The sequence below is a fragment of the Coffea eugenioides genome, chromosome 3 (assembly GCF_003713205.1).
Source record: "Coffea eugenioides isolate CCC68of chromosome 3, Ceug_1.0, whole genome shotgun sequence".
NCBI classification, from domain to species: domain Eukaryota; kingdom Viridiplantae; phylum Streptophyta; class Magnoliopsida; order Gentianales; family Rubiaceae; genus Coffea; species Coffea eugenioides.
Window position 1 is genome coordinate 987,376 of NC_040037.1, and position 26,848 is coordinate 1,014,223.

The 26,848-nt window shown below is 37.0% G+C and overlaps 4 protein-coding genes across 6 annotated transcripts; 2 read left to right on the plus strand and 2 right to left on the minus strand.

Annotated features, from left to right (window-relative positions):
• The first annotated feature begins 6,073 nt into the window (after positions 1-6,073).
• Positions 6,074-9,058, plus strand: LOC113765053 (myb-related protein 330-like). The gene is made up of 3 exons (XM_027309105.1): positions 6,074-6,353; positions 6,812-6,941; positions 7,852-9,058. The coding sequence occupies exons 1-3, from the start codon at positions 6,221-6,223 to the stop codon at positions 8,759-8,761; spliced, it is 1,173 nt and encodes a 390-aa protein (XP_027164906.1). The 5' UTR covers positions 6,074-6,220; the 3' UTR covers positions 8,762-9,058.
• A 231-nt stretch (positions 9,059-9,289) lies between these two features.
• LOC113764634 lies at positions 9,290-14,736 on the minus strand. Of its 3 annotated transcripts, none has more exons than XM_027308595.1 (7): positions 14,580-14,736; positions 13,762-13,879; positions 13,371-13,582; positions 13,178-13,236; positions 11,213-13,006; positions 10,367-10,523; positions 9,290-10,251 (listed from the first exon to the last, which is right to left on the minus strand). In XM_027308595.1, the coding sequence occupies exons 3-7, from the start codon at positions 13,489-13,491 to the stop codon at positions 9,590-9,592; spliced, it is 2,793 nt and encodes a 930-aa protein (XP_027164396.1). In that variant the 5' UTR covers positions 13,492-13,582; positions 13,762-13,879; positions 14,580-14,736; the 3' UTR covers positions 9,290-9,589. The 3 variants fall into 3 exon arrangements, with proteins under 3 accessions (XP_027164396.1, XP_027164398.1, XP_027164399.1); XM_027308597.1 differs by having other exon boundaries at positions 13,674-13,879; XM_027308598.1 differs by having other exon boundaries at positions 13,371-13,531; positions 13,613-13,879.
• Positions 14,737-19,134: 4,398 nt separating this feature from the next.
• LOC113767047 (zinc finger protein 6-like) lies at positions 19,135-20,207 on the minus strand. Its single transcript, XM_027311218.1, has one exon. The coding sequence runs from the start codon at positions 20,134-20,136 to the stop codon at positions 19,507-19,509; it is 630 nt and encodes a 209-aa protein (XP_027167019.1). The 5' UTR covers positions 20,137-20,207; the 3' UTR covers positions 19,135-19,506.
• A 4,291-nt stretch (positions 20,208-24,498) lies between these two features.
• On the plus strand, positions 24,499-25,998 carry LOC113765746. Its single transcript, XM_027309991.1, has 3 exons — positions 24,499-24,696; positions 24,872-25,104; positions 25,363-25,998. The coding sequence occupies exons 1-3, from the start codon at positions 24,550-24,552 to the stop codon at positions 25,748-25,750; spliced, it is 768 nt and encodes a 255-aa protein (XP_027165792.1). The 5' UTR covers positions 24,499-24,549; the 3' UTR covers positions 25,751-25,998.
• Positions 25,999-26,848: the final 850 nt, after the last annotated feature.

The window sequence follows — 26,848 nt, forward strand, 5'->3', positions numbered from 1 at the left end:
TTCCGGGGACATCAGTCCCGCACTTGATCTTCCCTTGTAGGTACGCTAGCTCGGCCCCCTCTCTCAGGTCGATTGCGCCTGCTCAGCTCGGCTCGCTACAGCCCAACTCGGATCTGGTTTTTGGCAGTCGCATCAGCCAGCATCTTCGCCCTTAAACTGGTGGTCAGATGGACGCGTGGATTTGCTACGATTTCCTGAATCTAACGGTAGATTTGCTCCCTATTCTAACCTGCTGCAGTGCATCGTTAGCGTCAAAATTTTCCTTTTCTTCCCCGAAATAGCAAAAGACTATCCTTGAAGGATGATTTGGATGGTATATCTGATTTGACTTAAGAAGGATAATTTTTTTTTTTTTGGATACATTTTTTGAAGCTTTGCAAGAACTTCGACCATCACACAATCAATCATGGGTTCCTGTCGTGGATTTAACAACATTGCCCATTCGAGGCCAAAATCGAAAGGGTTTTTTTGAAGCAAAATGGGTGGGTTGGAAGCTGGATTCGTCGAAGCTATGCCATAAAAATTACTTGGGTCGTGGATCGCATGGCCTCCAAGTAAAATCCTCCTTTGATTCCATCCATCTAATTGAGGATTTTATCAAGTTTAATTAAGCTTTAAAATTGGACTCACTAATTTCGGTTCAAGAAAAAGAAAAAAAAAATTCGAACTTCGACAAATGGGGATGGATGGATGGAGGAGTCCGTGTGAACTCTGAAATAGATTATCTCCAATGAAAACTTTGTGACTTCTTTCTCCCCATGCGTCCCAGGACGGCAATGCGATCACTGATATTTGATGGAACCAATTGACAAGGAACACAGTGAAAGATACACCCAGCGAAACACGCACACCCAACTTTTGACGCATAAACTGAAGATATTAACCAATTAGTTGTGGTTTAGAATATTCCACCGTGGTTTATTGAGGATCAATTTGTTATTTTTTGCATATATTGGCTGGCAAGTACAGAACAAGTTTTTTTGCATATATTGTTTGGATTGCCGGTTTCCGTCGAAAAATTACGTCGTTTTCCGTTATCACATTTTCCTATTACCTTTTTTCCTCACATACATCAAATCGCTACAGTAATTTTTCCATGAAAAATCACGGAAAATGCAATCCAAACACAAGAAGTTTTCCATCATGTTGTATAGACAAGATAGCACTATGCTCATTGAAGAAAAATAAAAAGAATAATAAAAAGGATAGCACTAATCCAAAATTTGTTCAACACCTTGGAAGACGTGTTCAAAAATTAAATGATTTCATGTTAACCGTGCGAAGATTATTAGGAAGTCTTATGATTTATTAATAGTTCAAAATTTCAAGCTCCTAATTGCTAATGAGACCTTTGTTTAATGATTAAAATTGAGACCCAAATTCAGATATCTTGCGTTCAAGTCTTTTTTTTACCGTAACGATAACATTTTTTATCATCTAATCTATCCTAATTTACAAAAAAGAAGAGTCTAAAAAAGATATATATATAAAATTGGCTCAACTAAAAAATTGTTCTGATACCTTTTTTAAATTTTTTCATTATAAGTAGGGTTTGAACTCCGATCTCGCCTCGAAGAGGAAGTTAGCCCCTTTTTTGGCTCGGTGGCTGGGTTCAAGTCTTTCACTCTATGCAATATTTAGTATAGCACAGCTATATGTATGTTTAGTAGAACTGCTCAACTCAGTTGTAAGTCACATCATATTGTTTATTTTTTTCAAAAAAAAAAAAAAGTTTCCAATCGCTTGACCCGGTAACCCGTATCCAATTTAAGAGACGGTCCAACTCGTTTAGGAAAAAGTATGTAGAATTTTGAGAGACAAAGAAATGGACCACGATTGCAAGAAAAAGACGTGAAAAACGTGGACCGCAATGTCTTATTTCGCTTTGGATAGTTCGCGCTCTACCCAGTCCTTCCAGACCAAAAAGTAAATACTTGTACTATGTGTAATCTGGATTGTACGTCGTGTGATGAGACTGTTGGGGCAATTATTGATCCACCATCCGTGGGCCCGTAAACTATCTCCACTATCAGAATCAGGCAAATAAAACTTTTTAGTAATTTATACCCTGCGTAGTTGGAGGTTACACTCTCTGGTGCATCAAATTGATCCTTACCTTTGGAGATTAATTGTAAGGGTTAATCACAAAATAGCCCCAAACATTACATATTTCTTCTGAAATTACCTTGCTTACTGTCCAATTCAATCAATTTGTTACCAAAATATTTTAACTTCTCCCTGCTGATCCAATAAACTTAACAAAATGTTAAGTTACATTTGATTTTATCATGATTAATCCACTTCACAAATTGCGAGGACATGAAAAATATGCCTTAAATCAAGTCAATAATTCATTGATTCAGTGGAAAAATCTATCTATCTATATATATATATATGCACATTAGGGCATTTTTGTCATTTTAATGAGGTGGGCATAGGTAAGGTCATGTATTATCAAAGGTACATTTTGTAATTAACCCTAATCCTAAAAAATGAAGCACAAATATAGTAGTTTTTAATTGTACAATATACAATATGACCTTGAATGTTTTAACAACTCAACGGATAGCCAGCGAGACGAGTACATGTGCATCAACCAAACAAAAAGGTAATCCTGCCGTTCTAATTATTTTGTCATGTTTTGAAAATTTAATTTTTAAAACATAGCGGTATGATTATGATGTTTGTATTTTTCTTTTCAATCTTACTCTCACAAATTTAAAATTTGAATTTGAATTGTCATATGCATATGATTCAAAGAAAATACTATATTGGAAGCAGTGACGGAGCCAAGATTTTTTTCTTGGAGGGAGGAGCCAAAATTTTTCTAACAAAATTATTTTAATATGTTATGTTCCAAATAATTTTCATCTATTTAAATATATGACATCTGAAAACATTAAATATTAACTTTAATTATAAAGATATGCCTATTTTATAAATATGTAGCATGGTCATAACGAAAATTAAGACAAAAAATAATCATTGATTAAATATCTTATAATATCACAAACCACCTAAGTTGCACATTATGAAAAGATGCTCCATTATGTCACATATGCAAAATATATATATTTATATATATATATTTTTTATTGTAAGCAGGAGGACTCGAACCCGAGACCTCTTGTTTACACTCCCTCCCCCCCCTCCCGGGCAAAAAATATATATAACTATGTAATATAAATATAAATATTTTCAATTAAAAGGATAAAAGTTATGTTAACATACCATGAAATTCCAACCTCTTTTCTTACAAGTAAATTGAACTTTAATCAGTGCTAAATTTTCGGTAACTTCCTTTTCTTTGTACATAGTTACATAATCATTCAATAAATTATTTTCCATCTTGTTTCGGAGTTTTGTCTTGATTATTTTCAATATTAAAAATATCCGTTCTATAGTTACAGTTGATATAGGAAGAGTGAAAATAAGTCTAATCAATTGGATTAAATTATAGAAAGGATGGCAGGAAATTGAAGTACAATCGGATTACCAAAATATCATAAAGAAGCTGCAATAGGAAGATATTGAGGACAACACATGTGCGACGGTGTTGGAGGATATGGGAAGATTGAAGAAGCATTTTTAAGTCCTGTACCTGTTCGTTTATTAGGAGAGCAGGCAATGTAGTGGGCCATGCCCTCACGGGAGTGGTCCAGCGGTAAGCGGGCTCTTAAGAACTCTTGTGATTTTGAGTTCGAATCTTACCCTGAACTTGAACTCCCGTGACTCGCTTGGGGTCGCTGCGTGGGGCCGTGGCGCACTTCTCCGATTTGGTGAGCTGGCTCGAGTCCTAAAAATTCGAATCGGAGCATGTTCCGGGTTACAAAAAAAAAAGGTAGTGGGCCACAAGTTGGCAAAATTTGCCTTAAAATGTTGCTTAGATGTACTCTTGGAAATGTGACTTCCCCCCTGCTAGTCAATGTCGCAAGGGATGATTTAATAGAGCAGTTGCTCTGAGTGTAAAATATTGACAGTTAATGACATGCTATTATCATTTGGGAAAAAAAAATTGGGTTAAATTGTATACGGGCCAAAAAGGTAATTATTTTTGTTTTAACCCACTGACAAGTATGAATTGGGTCTTTTTATTATAATGTATTAAATTGGGTCAACTTACTATGGATCATCAAATTATATATTTAATTTTTTGAAAGTTAAATAATTAGCACAATGAAAAATAAATAATTTTTTTGAAGGCAAAATTAATTCAAAAGTGTCTAATTCATATATATATATATATATATCTATGAACGTATGTATAAAATCTCATGATATAAATTAAAATTATAAAAATCTGGGGAGCCGACGTTGTTTTACACATATATTTATACGCTACAAATTAAAATTTTCAAAACTTAAGAGGGGACCATGAACCCTCTCAACCCCCTTTGACTCTGTCATTGATTGGAAGGAGCTACTAAAATGCACTTTAACCTTTTTAACATGACAAATATTTTAGCATATTTTAAAATGAAAAGTATGACACTTTCAATGAAACGGATTTACGCTTTACCGCTTGCGAGCTAGTAGTACTACGTGAATGAGACTTAGAGGTCCATCCTCCAAATTTCACATCCAAGAAACCCAGGATTCTCAATTTAAGAATCTCTCCTGTATTATTTTAAATCACGCTACAAAAAAAATGATTAACTAGTGTAATATTGAAAATGCTTCAAGCGTAGTGTCTCTATAACCAATAAGAATCAACCATTAAGAGGTCTGCCTCTGCTTTAAAGATGCAACGTGGAAATGGACGGAAAACCAACCAAATCACGTAAAGATAAGTAAATGTCTTGTCGGGTTATTCATTATTAAGAACTTTTTCTTTGTTATTCATTATTATCAACTTTTTTCCTCACATTATTAATTTGTAGATCAAATCGAGTTATTCCACTGTGGTTGCAATGATTGTTCAATGCGGGACAGATTCATTACTTTATCTGGAGCAGCGTCAGGGATATTATAAACTATCAATGGGCAAAAGTTTTAATGCAAGGGAGGACCGTGAGGCAATAAGCAGCAATGGCCAATATAATAGATCGTACACATTTGTAAAGCTCATCATGAGTCTTTGTCTAAGAATCGTACAGTTTAGCTTTTAATCAATAAAAATTGATCATTTCAATAAAAATATATAGAATACATTGTACGTTTGGGTCCCGTGAATGTAAAAAATCTTTTGTTAATAGGCAATGTCTTGATCTACAACAATGATCATAATTGAACCAAAACATTTTTTGTCCGTTTGAATTTTATGTATTTTGGAAAAACAAGTTTTTCATATATAATATTATAATAATATATAAATAAAAAAAACTTCAAAAATATCACATTCATACAACATATAAAAAAAATTCTAAATATACAAAAAAAAATTTAAAAATTCACATCATTTTCTTCTTCTTTTATCTATTACCACAATTCCCTCGTTCCTACTCTTTCCTCTCACTCCGTCTTCCACCTCCCCTCCTCCCTTCCCCTTCCCCTCCTGTTTCTTACCACATCCATCAAGGTCATGTATTAGAGGAGGGGAGGGGAAGGGAGGAGAGAAGGGTAAGGGAAGCGATGGAGGGAAGAGAGGGAGAAAGAAAAGGGAGGAGGAGGAGGTTTAGAGAGGAGGAGGGAGGGTCAGTGGAGGTGATGGGTGGTGGTGTTAATTTTTTTAAAAAATATATTAAAAATTTTTAAATTTTAAAAATATTTTAAAATATATTCTAAAAATATCTTCAAAAACATCACCAAAAACATTTACAGTAAAAATTTTCATATACATTATTATTGTAAAATATTTTAAAAAATAGCTAATTCAAACGGAGCTTATATATATATATACTTATATATATATTTATACAAAAAAATTAACAGTAATGGACAAATAATAATAATATAAAAAGAGCAAAAAAAAAACACATGCTGCATAAATGGTGGGGCTATGGTTCTTGTGGCGCATTTGATATCCGTAAACATCTCTATCAGGAAGCCCCACCTCTTTACATCTCTGACGAGTTTTTTCCGGTATATAAAAGCAACTGCAAAGTCACGTTGGTCTGGAGTTGTGCTCATGATCGGTGGGAGAAAGAGAAGAAGTCTAGCGAGCTAGTAGATATCGGTCCTTCATTGATTATTCTTTGCTAGCTAGTAGACCACGCAGTGTCGTTTCCAATTTTTTTTTTTTTTTTTTTTTTTGGGGTGGGAGGGGGTTTGGAAATTAATAATGGGAAGAGCACCTTGCTGTGAGAAGGTAGGGTTGAGGAGAGGAAGGTGGACAGCTGAAGAAGATGAGAAATTGATCAACTACATCAAACAAAATGGGGAAGGGTCCTGGAGATCCTTGCCCAAGAACGCAGGTATATATATATATATAGATATTTTTTTTGCATGTTGGAATTCTTGGAACTCTTAGCTCCCTCGTGCAGGCAATCAAATCACGTCTTGCCATTGCTATATTTTTGTCGCCATCCTTTGCGGAAAGAAACGCGACACACTAAACTAAAGTCGCACCGCATAAACCAAAACAGCAGACAACAACGGACAATGCTAGCAACCATTTTGCCAGGCCTTTTGCTATCAATCCAAATGCCCTTTCAATCTTTGGGCATCAACCCAACAACGGGTCAGGGTTCATATATCTATACCAAAAACTAGATATCAATGCTCCAATATTTCATTGCCGATCGACGTCAAAGCCAACCATTAGTGCTGGTTTTTTATTGTTCTTTTTTCTCTCTTGCATTCAGTTTTCATGCTCACCTTTATTCTTCATGGCTTTCAAATCAAGACTTCATTTTGGCATGGGATTTTGTAGGTTTACTGAGGTGTGGGAAGAGTTGCAGACTTAGATGGATTAATTACTTGAGAGCAGACTTGAAGAGAGGAAACTTCACCAGAGAAGAGGAAGAGACAATCATCAACCTGCATCGATCTGTGGGAAATAAGTGAGAGTCTCTCTTATTCGCTTTTCTTTCCCCCCCCCCCCCCCCTTCTTTTTATTCTCTCCAAGGCCTAAGTTTGGCTTCACTAAACATAGTTACAAACTTGTACCATTTCGTTATTAACATGTAGTTGTGCGTAAACAACGGTCCAAAGAGAAGAAAAAAAAATCAGTTCCAACCTAACGAGTTGTTAGCACTTAGTAACTTGCTGAATCGTGCGTAAAAAAAGAAAAAAAAAAGGGAAACTTTATTGAAATGTACTTGGTACTTTAGATGCTGAAAAGTGAATCTACAATAATGGAGAAATTTCTTGACTTCGATACGATTGTAACTTTGTCGTACCCTCTCCTGCCAATTCTTGGTGGATGGTAATAAAGATGATGATGTAGCGCAGTGGTATGTATGTATGCATTCCACGAGTACATTCTCCTTTATTCACTCGACAGTCATAATCCGTGACTCGGTACTGTTGATGTGCGAAGTTCCACGTTTAAGAAGGCCTTTTGAGAAGCATCAAGTTAGTAAAACGTCGAAGATCGCGAAACAAAAGTATTGCCGACCACTAAAAATGCTTGTTTATTTGTGTTCCTTGTAGTATCTTCTGCCTTTAATGACTTTGGTGGAAAAGAAAAATACGGCCAAAGAAATTAAAATTGTAGCTGCCTCCCTTTACTTGGAAATGAGGGCATTAAATTTTCTAGACCCCAGTCCCCGAACTTGAAGCCGTTGATCTCTATTTTTTTCCATCTAAAAGTTGGTCGGGAAGCAGCAAATTAATTATGAGCAACTAGAATTAATTCGATCGTACAGTTTCTGTCTCCGTGGCTCTTGTACTAGTGTTTTTTCATGACATTTTATTAATTCATCGTGAGATGAGAGTTTTAGTTTTACTTCATGGGGCGATGCGTCGCAGGTGGTCCTTGATAGCAAGCAAATTACCAGGGAGAACAGATAACGAAGTGAAGAACTACTGGAACTCTCACCTCAGTAGGAAAATCTATAGTTTTAGGTCCAGCGATGGTTCCTCGGTGACCACCTTAGACATGGTCAACATGCCTAGCAAATCTAAGAGAAAAGGCGGTCGGGTGAGCCGAGCGGTTGCCAAAAAGTACAGCATGCACCCAATCACAAAAGCTCCTCCTATTACTACTACTACTAATGAAACATCATCATCATCAAAGATTAGCAGCACAAGTGGGATTCAAGAGGCCACAACAGCAGCGCAAAATGCACTGGTAGGTATGGTCGAAGCCACCACACATGGGGTACCTGAGTCCACGGCTGCAGCAGAAAAAGTTTCTGATGACGCGGCGGTAGGTGCGGTTGAGGAGAGCGGAAAATATCAGTTGCAGCCAATGGCCAATAATAATTATGATTACGATGAGAGCGAAGGGGGATGCATTAATAGCATGCACGATATTAGGTGTGGTGATGGAGGTGAAGGATGTGCGAGGGCATTATTGGTGCCCTCTCCAGAAAAGCTGGAAGGAGAAAAGGGAGTCGCGGGACCAAATGATGAGCTAGATGATGTAACTTTGCTTCTTGAAAGTGTTCTGGAGAGCGATTTGATGGACCTGAGCGAGATTTCAGTGCATACTGGGGACACAGAAAATGAATCAATGTATCCAGAAAGCGCTTCAATTAACAAGGACAGCGACTCCGGTGCCAGCAACTCAAATTCAGACACGGGGGATGGCCTGTACGACTGTTTCGCACCGTTAGATTCTTATTTCAATCATACCTGGGATGCAGAATATGCTGTACCAGGATTCGGGCTTTGGGATCAAGAAGATGACGACGTACTATGGCCATGGGAGAGTTAAACCCACAAAAACAGACCAGTTGCAGTAAGTTCAACATCAAAATGCTTCATCGGAGGAGAAAGGCATATATCGTCAACTTTTCTTGCTGCAGCTGCTGTAATCCCCTCTCTAAAAAGTAATAGTCGGCTAACATAAAAACTAGTAGTCCTGAATAAATTCACAATTTTATCTAGCAGATTGTCGCTTTATGGTAGGTAGCATGTGTAGGCAATTGATTATCAGCATGTACAGTATCAAGACATTTGCCAAAAATAAATAAAAACAGCACGAGTAGATGAGTATTCTAACTTCCTCAAATTTGAAAGCTGATGCATTTACAAATAATTTGACAGCTTACGAGTAGATGATGCTTGCAACAACAATTAGCAACCGTACCAGCATGATGCATTTCCTAATGCTAGGTTTTTATGCTTATAAACATAGTTCGGTAATTCACTTTAATATGGTCAATATGAAACGCTCGTGTCAAAGCTTGAGACAAAATGTTTGTTTTCCAGAGGTGCATCATCAGTAGTAAGATCACTTTGGGACAATTAGACAACCAGAAAACACGAGAGAATGGAAGGGGATCAATGATATTCGGGAAACAAGACATCATTTGAAGATACAGGAGATCAAGGCATGCAAACAAATATCCCAAAGTGAGAAAAGGCCAGAACTTTTCTTTTCAAGCAGAAAGAGGTTCTCTAGAGTAACTTTTGTTATTTATGATTCCAAAAAAAACCTCTTAACAATCTCAAGCAAAATTCTAAACAGGACGAATTTCCTGTTCAATTCTATAGGATTTTCGCAAAATGAAAATAAACCAAGCTAATGCAGCTTGAGCCATTAGGGTACCAATATGTCTGCTATGACTTCATCTAGTAATAGATTAAGTATGCGGTTCCCAATCTGCACTCCCAATTCAAATGCTTCAATCTCAAAGTCAAGCCATCTTCCGTGTTTGCTGCTCATATCTTTGCCTACAAGTTCATCCACCATGCAGTCCCCCATGTCATTCCACCCCGAAATTTCCTTGTATGCTTCCTCTGCAAGTTTCCCCTTGCTTCTCACCAAGGACAGACCATTTACCCATGTTTTGTATCCGCCACCAACATACCTCCTAAATCTTATGTCCAGGCACTCTGCAACACTGTCAAATAATACTTGCCGGCTTATTTTGGGTTCGTCCTTACACAACACTGTTTTTTGACTTTCCAACTGATCAAAGAGGCCAGGGTTAATTATCTGACCAGCCCTACCCAATGCAAAATCCTTGAACATCAGCTCTATGTTGGACAACATTTCCTTCACATAGTCCAGTTCCCATTTTGCCGAGTGATTGAGCTCTGTCATTGATGAGGAAACCGCTTGCTTTTCACTTATGCTTACAGTGGACATGGACGAGGCTGAGTCTGACAACTCGGTTTCACTATCCACTAGATGGGGATTCTTAAAACAACTAATACCAAGCACTTCCTGAGCATTTACTGATGAACTTTCTTTGCTACCTAAAATAATTACACAATGCTCAATTATTCAGGTTTCATCTAGTATTCCATTGTGCGAGACTATTTGTCTGCAAAAGGAAGAAATGAAAATAAAGCTTAAAAGCACTGCCCTTACCTCCAGTATTGATGCTATCTGCTGTATCTGAAGAATTGCAACTCTCTGTGAAAATCGAATGCCCAAGAACAGATACAGGACTTGGAAGTCGATGGTGGAGGAATTGTCTTGCGTCAAAGTTGTTTCTGCTATTGTTATCCATAGCTTGATCAGTCACCTGAAAACATATAAATCATCAATGCTTCAAAAGATTCTAGAGAGAGTTTGACAAGCTCTCATGCTAAGCTCAGAAGGCATGTGATTCAAAACCAAGTTTATGGTCATAGATCCTCATAGATATTGACATCATTATAATATAATCATGTAAGCCACAAGATGAGTCAAGACCACATCCATTAGCATTAACCCCCGCATTGGTGCATCTGAATTTCTCTTGGTTACTCTTCATTTTTTGTTAGTTCACAAGATAAGTTTCCTGGGATATTTTATTACCATCAGATTTTCCATAGGACAGAATGGACATCATTGACCTAACCAATTTCAGAGTGCATATGTTATAAACAGATATCTCTCATTGTACGAGAGAGTAAAAAAATGTTTGAGATTCACAAACTCTACCTCTACAAGCATCAAAATTCACAAGAAGAGCGGCACCAAGGCAATTTGATGGTAAAGTAATCGCAGGATTGCAACCTTCTGTACAGTTCCAGTATGGAATGACAGTAAAAAAATGATATCCTTCTAATTTATCTAGTGTTTAAGTGTAGAAGCTGAATGCAGATTGAGAATATCAGAGAGAACAATTTCTAGTTACTTCACTGAATTATATAAATGATGGGAATTTTGAAAGTGGAAGAACTTGTTTGACTCAACAGTTGATAGATAGAAATCATATTTAAATGATACCTGGGATTTGTGTTTCATTATGAATCCCTGAAGATCAGTTGAAAAGCCAGAGTTACATTTGTCAACAATATGATCTCTGTTGATTGCATCTCGACTTCTATCATCAAGCAAACTGGTTGAAGAGGATAATGCATCTAGATCAGGCATAGAATCCTGGAAAATGGATGGGGAAGTCCAACCTGTCCCTGCCTTGATGCGTGAAGTCTCAACTGCATGAGTTAATTCCCTTAGCTTTTGCTCCAAAAGAGTGCTCAATGCATCACCTCCTATAATATTAGGTCCAAAGAGAGAAAACTTCTTATGCATGTTATCCGAAGTTTGCGATGACCTTTTACCTCTACAATCAGCAGAAAGGGCATCACTATTTTTCTCACTTACTTCTCTAAATGCCTCAGGACCATGAACAAATGACCTTGTCATTGGAGCTGTGAATGTAAAAGAAATAACATCCGTTCCTTTTCTTTTGCAAGCTTCTGTGAGACTATTCTGCTTGTCCGCCAATGTGCTAGATTCGATCAACTTTCCATTCTTGCCAATGACGTTGTTATCCAAAGTACGGTTTTTCTCAAACTGAAAATTGCCATCTATAGACCTCTTCTTGCAAGTGATATTTCTGGTAGTGGAAGAAGAATCTTCTCTTTTACTATTCATTCCTTCTGTATTCAACCTCCTGGAAACAACTTTAGAGTTTGAAGCATTTTTGCTTGCGCTTTTGTATCGTGCAGACGAGGAATTTCCATTATGTGGTTTCCCACCTTGCACATTTGAAGTAGATGGCTTAGACATTTGCTTTCCTCTATCAACTGAGCAATTTTGTTTCTGATTATTCTGTCGAAGGACATTAGAATCTGCAAGAGTGGATGGTTTCTTCTGTGTGCTCTTTTGACTACTTGCTCGGTTTTTGAAAAACTCGCTCGAAATGACTTCAGGAGATTCTTTCTGGCCACTCAAAATTCTGCTGGTGTTTGAATTTAAACCTTCTCTTTTCTGAACATTGGCCTTTGCCTGTAATGCCAGAGAGATGGATTTACCTTTGCTTTTGGCAGTAGATGAACATTCTTCTGAGTTGGAAGAAATCTTTGATGATGTTGTATCTGCTGATCCATTCCAGCTCTTATTTAGGGATTGTCCCTTGAGATGTTTAAAAGCATTAGCTTCAATTGGATGTCGAGACACCTCACTGGATTTGGATGGTTTTTGAGAAGATTCAACCTTTTCTTTCAAGTCTCTTACTTTTAAGGGAACAGAAGAAGACCCAACCACGGGCATTTTTACATTAGTAGTGGTAGCCTGAGGTCCAGGTCCAATAATTCTAGCAGCTGCTTCCATTATGTGAGCAGCACTCTCAGAAGGGATAAAATTGGCACTTTTGATTGGAGACAAAAGCTTATGATGGGTGATTGGAATTGACTTGGCTGATTTAGGTGGCAATACTTCGGTTTGAAACTTCTCAATGGGCCTGCTCAAAGGCTTTGGACGCTTTGGCTCCAGAGAATTCCCAACGGAGGCCACCATATTGTTCTGCAAGTTGCCTGACAGGATTGATTGATATTCACAGTGACCTCCAAGGTTTTTGGAATGATAATTAGAATCCTTAAGAGACTGTGAATACAAATATGGGGTAGCATAGGGCTCCGCTAGATTGCAGGTTGGCATGGCATCCAGTCCCATAAGCCTTGCAACAACTCCAGGTGCCCTTACTCCACCAATGTCCTCATCAGTCACTGATGAAGCACAACTATAATCGCTACTTCCTTTTATACTTGATCCAGTTACAAATTCATCCTCATCTATCTGAAAATTTCCAGACAAAAAGCATACACAGTTTAACGACAATGTATACTCCCAGCCAAGGGGAAAAAAGGAAGTAGTCAATGAGAAAATGTGCTCAAAGAATGATACTAGCAACAAATCCAACATTCATAAAGTGAAAACAAATATACATAAAATGTTTGTGTTTCCCACCAGATGAAACCGCGTCCTTGGTAAATTTCCATCACATCTCTTTTTCTGTTTGGATAGCTCTACGAGACAAGCAACAAACAAAAACATTTACTCAAAATCATTGAAAACAAGGATAAGCATGGCTAAACCTACAAAAAGCATATCAATTTCACAAATCAATGTAGTGAATTGGTAAGCATATGAATGAATTTACCAGGTATACTAGGCTTGCTTGAGAACAATTTCTTTCGTGATTTTGCATTCCAATCAAATAGATGTAGCAACCCACCAACATAACCACCTCCACTCTTTGAACCATGTTTTTCAGCCCCCATCTTCACTTGCAGATATCAAGTACGGTTCACCAATGACAAACTAAAGAAACAAGTGTTAAGCCAAACATTATTTTGATGGCAAAAGTCCAATCTGCAAAAGTTAGACTTCAAGTTAATTTACCTTGCAACAACTTTATATCCTCAAAACAAGCTTCCAGACACCAATTGATAACATGCTTTACCAGATTGTTTATGGTCAGTCTACAATTGAGTGACGTTTAGCATGGATAATCCCTGTTATCACAAGACAAAGGGAAATAGCAGCGATACATTAATCATATGCTCTAAAAGGCCGACACTCGAGTCATTTAATCATCTTGTCATACAAGGACTGCTCGATGACGATACCACTGGGCTGTGTGATTTTCTTTTCAATGCAGCCATTTCCCTGCAAAAGCTAGTCAGTTTCATGCCCCAATTCTACCCAATAACAGCTGTAATTTAAAGAAATACCACTATGTGAAGATTAACAGAAAAATGCATCCGCTGTAATTTTGACTTTCCCGTTTTCCAAATTCGGATCTCCAAAAGAAAGATCATCCGGGTCTTTTCTAACAACTTGTACTATAATAAGCGTGCCTATGGAATTCACAACAAAACTGAAGAAAAGAAAATTCAAATGCCAACATACTTTTACCTAACCTGCAAACTAAACAAAACAAGTCAACTTGGTTTCGCACCACTTCCATTCTTAGCACATGCTACTTCAATTATGCCCAGCTTAGCACACTTCCATTTAACTAAGAGTAATATCTAAGCCAAAAATTCGATCTTTATCACGAAAAAACTACATGCTTCTACTTGTATAAAAGTTTCGATGTTTTTCCTACCACATTTCCCTATTAACGTTTGCTGAACAACCAAATAAAAATTAATCACCATCACCAAATCAATCTACGACTATGCATCAATCCAGAAACAACTTGAACCACACAAATCACGGGACTCGAGCAAGAATAGTAATCTACGCAGACATGAAGATACATCAGACATCAGCACTGAGACCGCACCAAAAAAACAAAAAAAAAAAAAAAGAACCCTGATGTTGATTTCAGTCAAAAAAACATGACAAAGCCAAACAAACTTACATGACCAGAGGACAATTGCAGATCTTCGAGCCTTTTCAACCACAAAAAAGATTTCTGCACTTCAAAACCATGTATGTGAAGACATATTCAAAGTGATGCTGGAGGGGAAAGAGAAATGAGAAGGAGAAGGTTTTTAGAGCTGTTTTTCTCAGTCGTCGAGTAGTCATATCATACTCCGAAAGCATTAAATGAAGGAGACAGAAAATGAATTTAAGGAAACAATAAAAGGTGTTTTTTTTTTTCGAAACAACAATAATGATTTTTTAAACAGATAATTGTTTTTAAACTGCAGAAAAGGTTAAAAAGGAGGTAACGTCTACTTTTTAGAGAGGGAGAGATTTCAAATTACAAATATGGTGAGGTGGGCCAATAAATATCACTGGGATTGCATTGGATTTTGGCGTTGAAGCCGGTGGACGATAGAGGTCCGATTACTCCTGAGGCGGTCAAGCAGAGGGTAAATGGTTTCCTTGTGCACCGAGATAAAGGTCAACAGGTTAAAGTAAAGTAGCTAGGTGCGTAATTTTTTTTTCTTTTTCTTTTTTGGTCTAACCGCCAACCGTCTATTTCTACTTTTACACTACGGGAGAAGAGGAAGTCCAAAGGAGACCCAAATAAGAGCACCATGTCACTCACCCCATCTTTCCTCCTTTTATGAATTGAGTTTGACATGTATAAGCTTGATAAAATAATTAAGGTCATGTTTGGATTGTATTTTTTTAAATTTTTTGTAGAAAAATTATTATAATAATTTAATATATACGAGATAAAAATGTGATTAGAAAATGCATTCACAGAAAACATAGCTCCAATGCCTTCGAGGCTAGCTAATGAATTTATATGCATACGTCTCTTGAAAATATTTGATTCTGTATATTATTGTATTTCATTTCATTGCATTTTTTTAGTCATACATACAACAATTACATGTATATGAATTTGTTAGATTTAGAAATCAAATCTTATTTCCTTAGGAGTAATTTAAGCTTTTAACAATAGCATATGTTTGTGGCATAAGCAATTACAAGGGGAATTTGAACAGCTTGTGCTAATTTACCCTCTTCAAAAAAAAAGAAGAAGAAGAAGAACACAAAATGGGGAAATTGATCTAATTTTAGGGGAAAATGAATAAAATTGAAATCAACCCAGATAAAAAAAAACTATGAATTTAAACCTTTCATGGTGAATTAATCATGCAATGTAAGTAATATGTTTGAAGGATTAAAGTATATGTTGCACTAGACACGAGAAGCTCCCAGCCAAATACTCAAGTAATTAAACTTTACTTTTAACTACGTACCCTAGTAACTTGAATTTGGTCAAAGGGAACTGGATTTGGAGTTTGTGAGGGCGATCCTCTTTGGGGTAATTCGTCTCACACTTGCAGCCATAGAGCCAAGCGCGTTGCTCTAGCAAACTTTTGTAGACTTCTAAACTTTTTGAGGATATCTACAAAAGTGTTTAGTAATTACGAAACTTAGAAATAAAAGAAAGAAGTAACTAAGCCAGATTTGGCTATGGATTCTATTAATGCACTTTTAAGGTGAATCTTTTTTTGTCTACTGCTGTTTGCAGCCTTTTCGAGATCGTGCTGGTAATTCATTAGTTAATGTACTGCTCTTTCACTTAACATGATGTATAATTGTATATGTATATATATATATATATATATATATAAGTATTTATGTAACAAGCAGCTCTAGATTATTAATACTCCCTCCGTCCCATTTTGATAGTCCTGTTTTCCTTTTTCGTCTGTCCCAAATTATAGTCCACTTTCCAATTGAAGAATGTAGTTGTATTTTAATTTTCCTAAAATATCCTTATTCAATGTAAGTTGTTGTTACTATAAACCTATCCCATTTAATGAGAGTTGATTCTTTTTTTACCATCAATTCAAGTTTCCATAAAGTTATACTCTAATTAATGTGAGGGTATTTTAGGAAAATAACTACCTAAATTGATTGTTCCAACAAAGTTAACTACTTTTTCTTAAATTGTGTGAAAAAAAGAACAGGACTATTAAAGTGGGACGGAGGGAGTATAATCTTGAAGAATTGTTATACATCTACAATACATCGAATTTGGGAGAAAATTCTACACCGTTATCGTATAAAAGACAAATCCTAGGTTTGCCATAACGTCTTTACTTTAAAGTACTTTGCTAAACTTAAGAATGGACAGAACGATTCTATCTTACCAATTTTGATGGAGAATTGCAGCAATACAAGAACATTAACTACTAGCTCGAGTCGAAGAAAGTACTAAACGTAATTCCCTTATCATCGATCATTTGGGGAACATGTTTAGTTTTGCATTTAATTTCTCGACCAGCATCAGCTTCACTGCTTGCACGGTCTACTTGCAGTAGAATCCACAAGGAGTAAAAGCCAAAAAGAATGTAACAAGGATTCTAGTTTCTCGTTGTTGGAGTACGTGTTTTTGGAGCTAAAAGTATATATAATAAATGAGTTTGGCGAACGAGTGCTTGTGGGATACTCGTTAATAAGAGGGATTCAGATGTTAATTTTTTAGCAAAAGTTTAGAAAAGTAACCAAATTCGATAGTGTAATAAACATGAATTTATGCATTCATTTACACCACTAGCTAGGGTGCATTTGGTTCATCAAAAAAAAAAGAAAAAAAAAGAGAGGGAATTATCTATTCTCAGACATTTATCTTGGATTGAGTCATAATCTTGTATTGTATTTATTTGGTTTGGTTGTAGATAAAATAAGTAAGGACTACTTATTTATACATCAAAATACCACGTTTGGCAGGATGAGGTGGGATTACTTATTTATACACCAGTACTATACCCTCTTTGGCAGACTTCTAATTAGAAACATGAATCAGGTTTTAATTAATAAGCCCAAACTCGACTTGTAAAAAGTTTTAATTTTGTAGTAAAAGTATTAAGTATTTTAGAAAGGTATTTAAATTCAAAGGTATAATAAATGTGAATATATAGTATATGCATTCATTTACACGATACATTAGCTAGAGATGATGCATATGTAGTAACAAGTCCATAATAACAACACACGCTTATAATAGATATCAAAGGATCAACCAATACAAATTGAGAAGAAAAACAAAAACAAAAAATATACAAGAGATTGATGTATAATACAAATATTGACCATAGGAAAAGGGAAGAAATAAAAGACCTCTTCCAACAGGGTTGACAAACAATGAATTCAATATCCATGCACGAAATAGCTATACTTGTTCTTCATCCAACGAAAAGTTTTGCGTACTGAAGCCTTGATCTTGCCTTCAACAGCGTATGCTTTGTAGGACGCAATCCGTTGCTTCCTCTTAACTTCTGAATCTTTCCCACGTTGCCAAGACGAGTTTGCATTGGAAGAGGCGGGTGTTGATGATGTTGTAAGCCTAGTGTTACGCGACGTCGTATCTGATCCGCCATAACAAGAAGAAGAAGAATCTGGGATGCGATACATGGGATTTGCAACTACATTGGTATGGTTTGAAAGCTTGGCAGCCCGGACGGGCTGAAACCTATGGTCAAGGGTTAAGGACCAGTGGGACGAGGCCATTGTTTCCTTCATTTCTCCTCCTGAATTGATTCAGGACACGTCGTGTTATGGTTGTGGTAGGGGAGAAAGATAGGAGGCAAAAGTGCTGCCCTTTGGATTAGGTTTCATTTTATAGAAACAATAACATTGAAGCAGGCAAAATCAGGGTGCTGCTGAATCCATGGGTCTTTGTGTGTTGTCCGAGCCATCATTTTGGCATTACCCCCCAAACAACAAAAAAAGGTAAAAAAAAAAACAGAAAAATAGCACAAGTAATTTGTGTGAAGAAAGGCCGAAGAATAATCTGCGGGCTTTTCTCTGAGAGACAGTGGACGACCTCAAACTTCTCATTATCCATCAACCTTTTATTTCTTTGCGTTCTCTCAAAATTGTTTTTATCTATGATGAAGATAGATTACTACAGCAACAACATTTTTTTCCTAGAAATAACATCGAAATTAATTTGTCAAATTTTATTGTCGATCGATGGAGTTCTTAAAAAAATATACAGTTTAATCATTTATGACATGTCATGGTAATGTAGCATTAATGCCTATTTGGGAGAGGGCTTAGCCACTTTTTTTTTTTTTGGGTGGCTCTTTTTCTCTTGTTTCAGAATTTAGTCCTCAAAGTTTAGAAATGTGACGAAATTTCTTCTTCTTCTAGATATAGGATCATGGAAGCAAATTAGTCCAGCACACTATTGATTGTAGATACAAATTTTAATGGAGTATATTGCCGGTAAGGTAGATATATACATTAGTAGGGTTAGACACAAATTTTGAACTTTAAACTCAAATTATGATTTGTTAACTTGCATCTAAACTTAAACAATGCATATGTATGATTAGTTAAAATTCCTTGTCCTCTTAATGATGCATCATGCATTAATTCGTTAATACTTTGATTGATATAATTTTTCCACACATTTTATGACAGTTTTTCTCATAAAATCTATTCTCCTTGGGAGTGAATCTTATATAATTTCCGAAAATTCCAGAAATTAATTCCAGAAGTGCTAAGTAAGGAATGTTTCCATAGTGAAATTCAGAATTTTTGCCACAGCAAGACAGGCATCTGAATTGTCAAATAACGACCCCAAAAGTAACTATAGCTACAATGGTTGAAAAGGATGTTACACTCGCTAAGTCATTATTTAGCTCATTAATTGTTCTTCTCCTTGTCCATCCAGCTGAAAAAACCAAGGACAATTCTACTTTCTTTACAAAGCTTTTAGATGTGAAGAGGAGAAGAAAATTGAGCTCTCGTTATGAGATATGAAAATAATGTCCTTGACAATTGGATCCTGCCACGAGATTTAGAGGTTAGTTCCACGGCGTCAAGAGCACAGAATAGAGATAATTCTACCGATCTCCTGTTGGTGCTAGTTATAGATGGAGATCAACGTCCACTTCATCATTGATCTCAGACACTGATGAAGATTTTGAGGATCTTACAGTAGCGCGTTGGAGATGGTTAACCTCCGCTTGCTCTGATCTTCCAACGTAATTAGTTGCACAAGGATATCTAATAGGTATCCCAGATAGCACCTGAGGTGGGTGTGCGAAGCTGTACTGATGAGCAGCCGACGACCCTAAGTGTGGGCCGATGTATGGACCGATGCTTGTAGCACAAGGCGGTGCTGTGGAATACAAGAAAGGTCCCGATCGAGCTGCATGTTGATTGATCATAGTGTCATGACTAGCACTAGCGTCTCCAAATTTTGGAAGATATTGATCATTCATGAACTGCACTCTTTTTAGTCTTTGCCTCTCCTTCTTGTGTGCATTCTGATGCCCACCTAAAGCTTGCGAATTTGCAAATTGGCGGTGGCAGTATTGGCACTCGAATCTTTTGCTGTCTGCATTCTGGTGCGCCCCAAGGGCGCTTCTGCCCCATTGGGTGACAGGAAAACCAAATAGCTTCACTACTGATGGTGAAGCTGTGAGACTCAAATCTAAGGCTTCAGTAGGATCTGCTGTTGATGCTGAGCTGCTTTGGTTTGAGCTCTCAGCCATTTGTGCATAGTATACTATTACATGGATAATAGATTCCAGAATCGTCTTCACAAGATGAAGGATAATTCTTTGGTGTGTAGCATATATAGAAGACTAGCTCTTTACTTGGGAATCTGGAACCATGGTTTTTGATTTTGGATTGATAGACGGACACTCAATCTGAACAAAAGGTAAAGCACAAAATAAAGTCATACTTGGAGGTACAGTATTGCTTTGCCGTTGCATCCTGTACAATTTTGCACATTAGTAACAGTGGGTCATGTCAAAGCCAAAACTTGTAAACTAGATCGCAGATAGGTTTAAAACTGGATCTTTCACTTTAACTTTTATTACTGTTTCTCGTTGTTTCAAGGTATAAGACTTCCTTGTTTACCGAAGTGTTTTTCATTCACTTGCCAGCCAAAAATATAATGATCAATGAACAGAGAGAGAGAAGGAAAAGAAAATGTATAGGCAATGAATTTAATTACCCAGTAGGAAACAGGCGTACTAGATTAATCAGCAGATTCCCCATGTGTTCTGTCTTTATACATGGAAGTGCTATAACAGGGGCCAACCTGCACTAACCCCATCTATCTGGTGGAGATGGCCAAATCTTTTGAAATCAATTCTAAATATGATGTTTTGTCTGTTTTCCTCTAGCTCAACCTAGATATATAGCTATGATAAACCCAAAAGTGCCTAAGGACGCTCCAAAAAGTACTGTTGTAACACACGCCAGATATGCTATGAATGCGCTTCAAGATATATTATGACTAAGAAAATGGACTAGGAAATTATCCTCAATTCCACACCATGCATTTCTTTCTATCGTATCGTTGATAACCACTGCTCACCTTTCGGGATGTGTAGAAGTCAAAATTTTCTTTTTTCGGCATGGAAAAGGCAATTGAGCTCTTACTAATCTTGCCATGCACGAGCACACAGTTTTTTAGTGTTTGCCTCTAGGAATTTAGGATTGCACAAGTGACTGGCAGGAGATTTTGGCTAATGAAATTGCAGTTAGCAAATGTCATCAGGTGTTGAATTCATATTAATGTTGCTGTGTCTATATGAATACTGAACTGTGCTACTTTGCAGTGTTAGACAGAGTTAAATCATCAAATGTATTCACGAATATCATTTCATCTTTTCTTGAACTCAAGAATGCAGCACCGGACTTGTTCCCGAGTAACTTGCACGGCTTTGGATCTGTGGATGCATATGGAGCTCCTCAGAGAAGTGAGCTTCTAACATGTGAATGGGGTCGGCATGTGTGCCACTGTCGTTTAGGAAAAAGGCAGAAAAGAGAATTCTGCTTTCTGATGGGCTGAATATCCAAGTCTTGATACGTTGTTTTCTTTTCTTTGTTCTTAAATTTTTAGTGTTTGAAGTTTCAAGTACAAATAATTCTGAGTTGTATGGCTTTTTCATGTTATCTCCAAGTTACTCCTACAGCTTTACCACTTTGATCATTGAGCACCCAAGTTGTCCCACTAAGTTTGGATTCAGAATTTTTAGTAGGATATGTCTTTATATCTTGTCCATTTGATAGAGGATCCAGCAGGTCTAGACAACACTGACACTTCTTGCTTCTACTTGACACAACACAATAGTGAGACACAGGCTGGTGGTAGAGGCCTCATCCGAGGAATGGCAAAAGCAGACATGACCAAAATGGTTGACGAACCTAGACCGTTGGTTTTTTTGTGCTTCAATTTCTATCTCCTGTTCTTTCAATTCTCAAGTGAAAAAATGGAAACATGCAATCCTCCTCATATCTTCAACATCACATCACAGTCCTCCTTTGCCATTTATCTGAGAAGCCTGATTTCACGTGGAGGCTTCCAAATTATTCCATTCTGCTTGGAATAATTTGCTTCCAAATCCGTATTATATATAGCCCAATGCAATTCTAACTCGTACTTGAATCTTATACAGTTCCATAAACAATATATATATATATATAGGGTCCATCTATCTGACGAGTGCTCGTGAAGTAGTTCGACTTTTAATTTTTTTTTTTAAAAAAATTATAGTTAATTACAAGAGAGGCAGGCGTATAAATGCAAGAAAGAATAATAATTATTAACATGTGAATTCACGCGATGAGTTTGATATTGTTTATGTGCGTTAACGAGAATGTCTAATGAGCACCAATGATGGATGGATTATGCATGTTACAGTGCAAGTTGATGAGATTCCAGTTCCTCTAACATGGCACCATTTATGGGAGAAGACAAGATTAGTGTTGACATTCCAGAGACTCCAGTATGAAAAATGTCAGGAACCAGAAAGATAGTGTACATAGGAGACCAAACTGTAAGAAAATTAAAAGGCAAAGTTTCTTCCAGTCGAATTCGACTAGTTTAACTAAAAGGAGCACAGCGAGATTAATTAGTCATCAATCAAACATGAGTGACTATCACAACTAATTAATCAAAGCTTGTGATCATACAGAAAAGCACACGTTAGCTTGCGGATCAAGTGTACAAAATCTCAATGGGTTAGATTATCAATATGTGAGTTTAAAAAGGTGAATATCGCTGTCATGATCTATATATGTTCGTCGTCCTTGGAGATAAGTCGGGTTTGTACATGGAGTTTAGTCCGAATATTCTTTTTAAGCATCCTAAACACAGATTAGACTCGTAGCGTAACATCACAAGATTGCAGAATCAAGAAACTGGTCCACCATCGCCCCAGTGTCCCCCGTCACTTGAGGCTTTGCAGGAAATGCAACATGCTATGGAAGAAAAGAAAAAGAAGATTAGAGTCCAAATTCCGGGTTGTTGTTGCGGTTGTTTAACTAATTTCCTGAGGTCTGCTTAACAATTCTTGACCATCCCTTTGATCAATGAAGTTGCACCTCCATCCAAAAATCCATCAATGCTTTGCGAAATTTTCTGGATGATAATCACCACGAATTATTTGGGTTGAGAGTTATATTCTCAAGAATTCCAAAATCTACACTACCACTTTTTGGAGGTTTTCTTTTTTTAAAAATAGACCCTTTGAGATGATATGTAGTTCTGCACCATTTGACCCTTTAGATTAATGTTCATCTGGAGAATTGAAGCTGCTTTTGGCGAGCCCCTCCGTTTTTGGTTTCACATTTCATCTTCCCTTTTGCTTGCCAAGTTGAACCTTCTCGTTCCACTACCTTTTTTTTTTTTTTTTTTTTTTTAATGATAGGTTTTTATTAATGAAGAGCTAAACTACATAATTCTTGAGGAAAAACTCTTATTGGTATTTTAAAATTTTGAAAGGCCTTGCTTTAAAAACATATTCCGCGTCTCGCCTATCGGCCCGGGTGTTATTCGGGCTTAGCCTGTTGCCAACTACAGCGGAACTTCAGTCAGCTATGCGGACCATTGCCCTCCTTTGCCTACTTTCTCTGGGCCTCGGAATGCAGTCCAAGGAGGAAAAAAAAAAGCTAAAAAGGTAGAGTCAAGATCTTTCAATTGTTGTATCAATTAAAAAAAAAAAATTCTTTTGGGATAGGAAAACATAATCAAATAAACAAACTTGGACGAGGAATGGGTTGGGTAGTAAGGGAGAGAAAGTGTAAATGAGATGTTTCGAGTTCAAACCTTCCACTTCAATTGCTTCTGACTATGTGAAAACTAATTTTAGAAAATTAGAATTAGAAAAAAAACCAAGACAGACGCTTTGATTTCCAATCTTTTTGGGCCAAAAGAAATTCTTCTTCTTGTTGTACTCCCGAGAGGATGATTTGAAGCTAATATTTGACTAGTAAATATTCAATGAATCTAGGGGAGAAGCAGGAAGGCAAAACAAGGGCTAGACCACCGGTTCCTGGAGATTAGCTGCAGTAATTGCAAGAGCCAAAGATGCTTGCTAGTATTTGTTTTCCTTTATTCTTGATGACAATATATTACTAGTATTTTCTTGATGACTATATATATGCGAGTAGTAACTAGCAAGACTAGAAGACCTTAATCTCGCTTCACCGATCACTAATGGAAAATAAGAAAATATGCTATGATAGTATATTAATTAATCAGACAGGCACTGTCGAGGATTGCCTTTCGAATTACAAAAAGGTTTAACTTTGGAATGTCCAAAATGGCAGTCAGTAGTGTGTTTTTCGGTTCCAAGCATCGCAATCTCCTTTATCTAATATCAGCAAAAACAACTTTTCAAGACAGGATTAGTCGAGCACATTAAAAGCTAAATCAACTTCAAGAACCCGTGTGTGAAAACTTGAGCATAAAGCCCAGTAAAGAACAAATGGAATCTCTGCCCTTTAAGCAACCTTTGTTCCAAGCAATTCTCGACTGTGCATCTTTTTCTTCTATACCACCAAGACATATCCCTGATTCTATATGTTGCATCTGCATTCTTGAGACACTGTACAATTGCAGACCATACCTCCTCCTAGCTGGTCGCAGTGCATGCACCGCAGCATTAATGGCGGTGACACATGCTGATCTTGCACCGAGTCCTCCAAGCTCAGACTTGGGTAGCAAAACAGGTGCATTTCTTATGGTCATGTCCGTCTTCTTTGGGCTAATTTGCTTCATTCTCTGCCTACTAGCCGAAGCAACTCGCTCTCAGGTATTATCCAATGTCTATCTTAACGTATTCTTTTCACAGTTCCATTCTCACGAAATAGAATATAAACAATTCAAACGAGCCCCTTGAGTTTCATTGGCGCGTTCATGTCACAGGGTTTTTTTTTTTGTTGTTTAATTTGGGGACCCATTAATGAGATTGTTCAATAATTAAGCAGGTGATACGGATGAAGCCGGCTGGTCTGTGTGTGTATTCCGGTAGCGGAAAGCTACCTTTGTTATGTGCAGCGGGTGCATTTTTTGCTCTGGCAATTGCCATGGTGGTACAACATACATTCCTGTTGATTGCAGTGAGCAAATCAACCACTTTACCCTTAATTAATTGGGACCCTGATTCTGATTCCTTCAAGGCTCTTACATGGCAAGCCGGTTTTTTCTTCGTAGCAACCTGGTATGACGGTTTCTTCAATTTTCTCTTCCCTCCGTTCCGAATATTTTCAATTTCAAAGCATTAAAAATGGTGCCACACGTACGTTGGTAGGCGACATGTTCCCCACTTTACAAAGAAAGTCACAAATTAATGCATTAATTTGTTCGATAATAGAATACAGTACGCGTTCCTTGTACCATTAATTTTGAAGAGGAAAGAAAATTAGAGAAGGTACGTACGTAGCAAAACATCAAGAATTCTATTCCACCTTCATGGCAGGATATCATTTGCAGTTGGGGAGATTCTGTTATTAATAGGGCTGAGCGTCGAGTCGGGGCACCTGAGAAACTGGGGAATACCAAGGCCGAGCTGCCTTACCATTGGAGAAGGGCTGTTCACAGCCGCAGGAGTTTTTGGACTCGTGACGGTCTTCCTTGCTGCTGGTCTCTACATCACTGCATTGCGTGCACAAAAGCTCGCGGAGGACGAAGAAATTGTGAGGCGCGAGGTCTTGGAGGCCTCTGAACTCTATGCGACCCCGCCCAGGTCACCTAGACGCGTTATCAGGGCTGTTGCAAATGAAAATACCGTCGCGAGACATGATCGGAATCAGCAGTCTCTGGCGGATTACTTGACAGAGTTTGAGAAGTACTCCAATCTAATGTAGGGATGGAAGGATCAACGGAAACACATCATTGCCTTTCCAACTTCAATTGTACATGAAACACATGGCCACTGAAGGAACCAATGTGCCAAACAATCTTTGAACAAAGGCACTCAGTTTGTCGATTGTTGTATGCTTGTAATTATCCTTGAGAGAAGTTTCTTGAATGTTTGTACAAAAGAAAAGGTAGATTAGAATTTAAAATGTTTAAAACCCCTCCCGATTGGGGCTTTTCATTGTTCTTCCTTTCATTGTTTTCTAGTCTGGACAGAACACGAAAAGGAAAAGGAACATTATAACACCAGCTAAGTTTTCTTAGTCTGGACAGAACATGGAAAGGAAAAGGAACATTACACCGGCAAAGCTTATCGGTAACTATAGATAAATAAAGGGTGAATAGAGTGACTGTGTTAAATCATAGTGTGTGTTTGGATTACACATTATTTCCATCTTATTTCCACATCATCAACACATTTTTCAATCACCATTTTATCTCACATACATCATATCAAAATTTATCTCAAATAATTTACTATCCAAAATTTTTTTAAGTGATCACTTTCATTATTCATATCCCGGCCTTTGTCATCCGATTGGAAAAAGGACAGTGTGAAATTAAAAAGAGAGTGAGAGAGAGAAAATAATAATAATACAATTGCATTAATTAGCTAATACCACTAGCCTTTTGAGTCAACCAATGAGTTGAGAATTGAAAAATTAATCGTGCAATATTTAACCTGTTTGGCACTTGATTTTTTTGCCAAGTTTGTCTGCTACAAGTTTTTTAAAAACTTTAGCTACAGTAATCTCAAAAAACTTTTCAAAATTTTTAAATTATACACTTCAAAATATTCAAAAATTTATACATTTCAAAAATTTTTTTAAAAACTTTTACAGTAAAATTTTAGACAAACACCTAAACAAAATGTACTTGCCAAATGGGCCCATTGTATTCTTTAAGTTTCGTTCACAAACTTGGTACGTCATTATTAACAGCCATTTACTGTTTGATTGTCCCAAAAAAAACCCCCCATTTAATGTTTAAAGAAATCAAGAAAAATATGAGCAACTTTACAAAAGGTAAATAAATAGAATAAGATT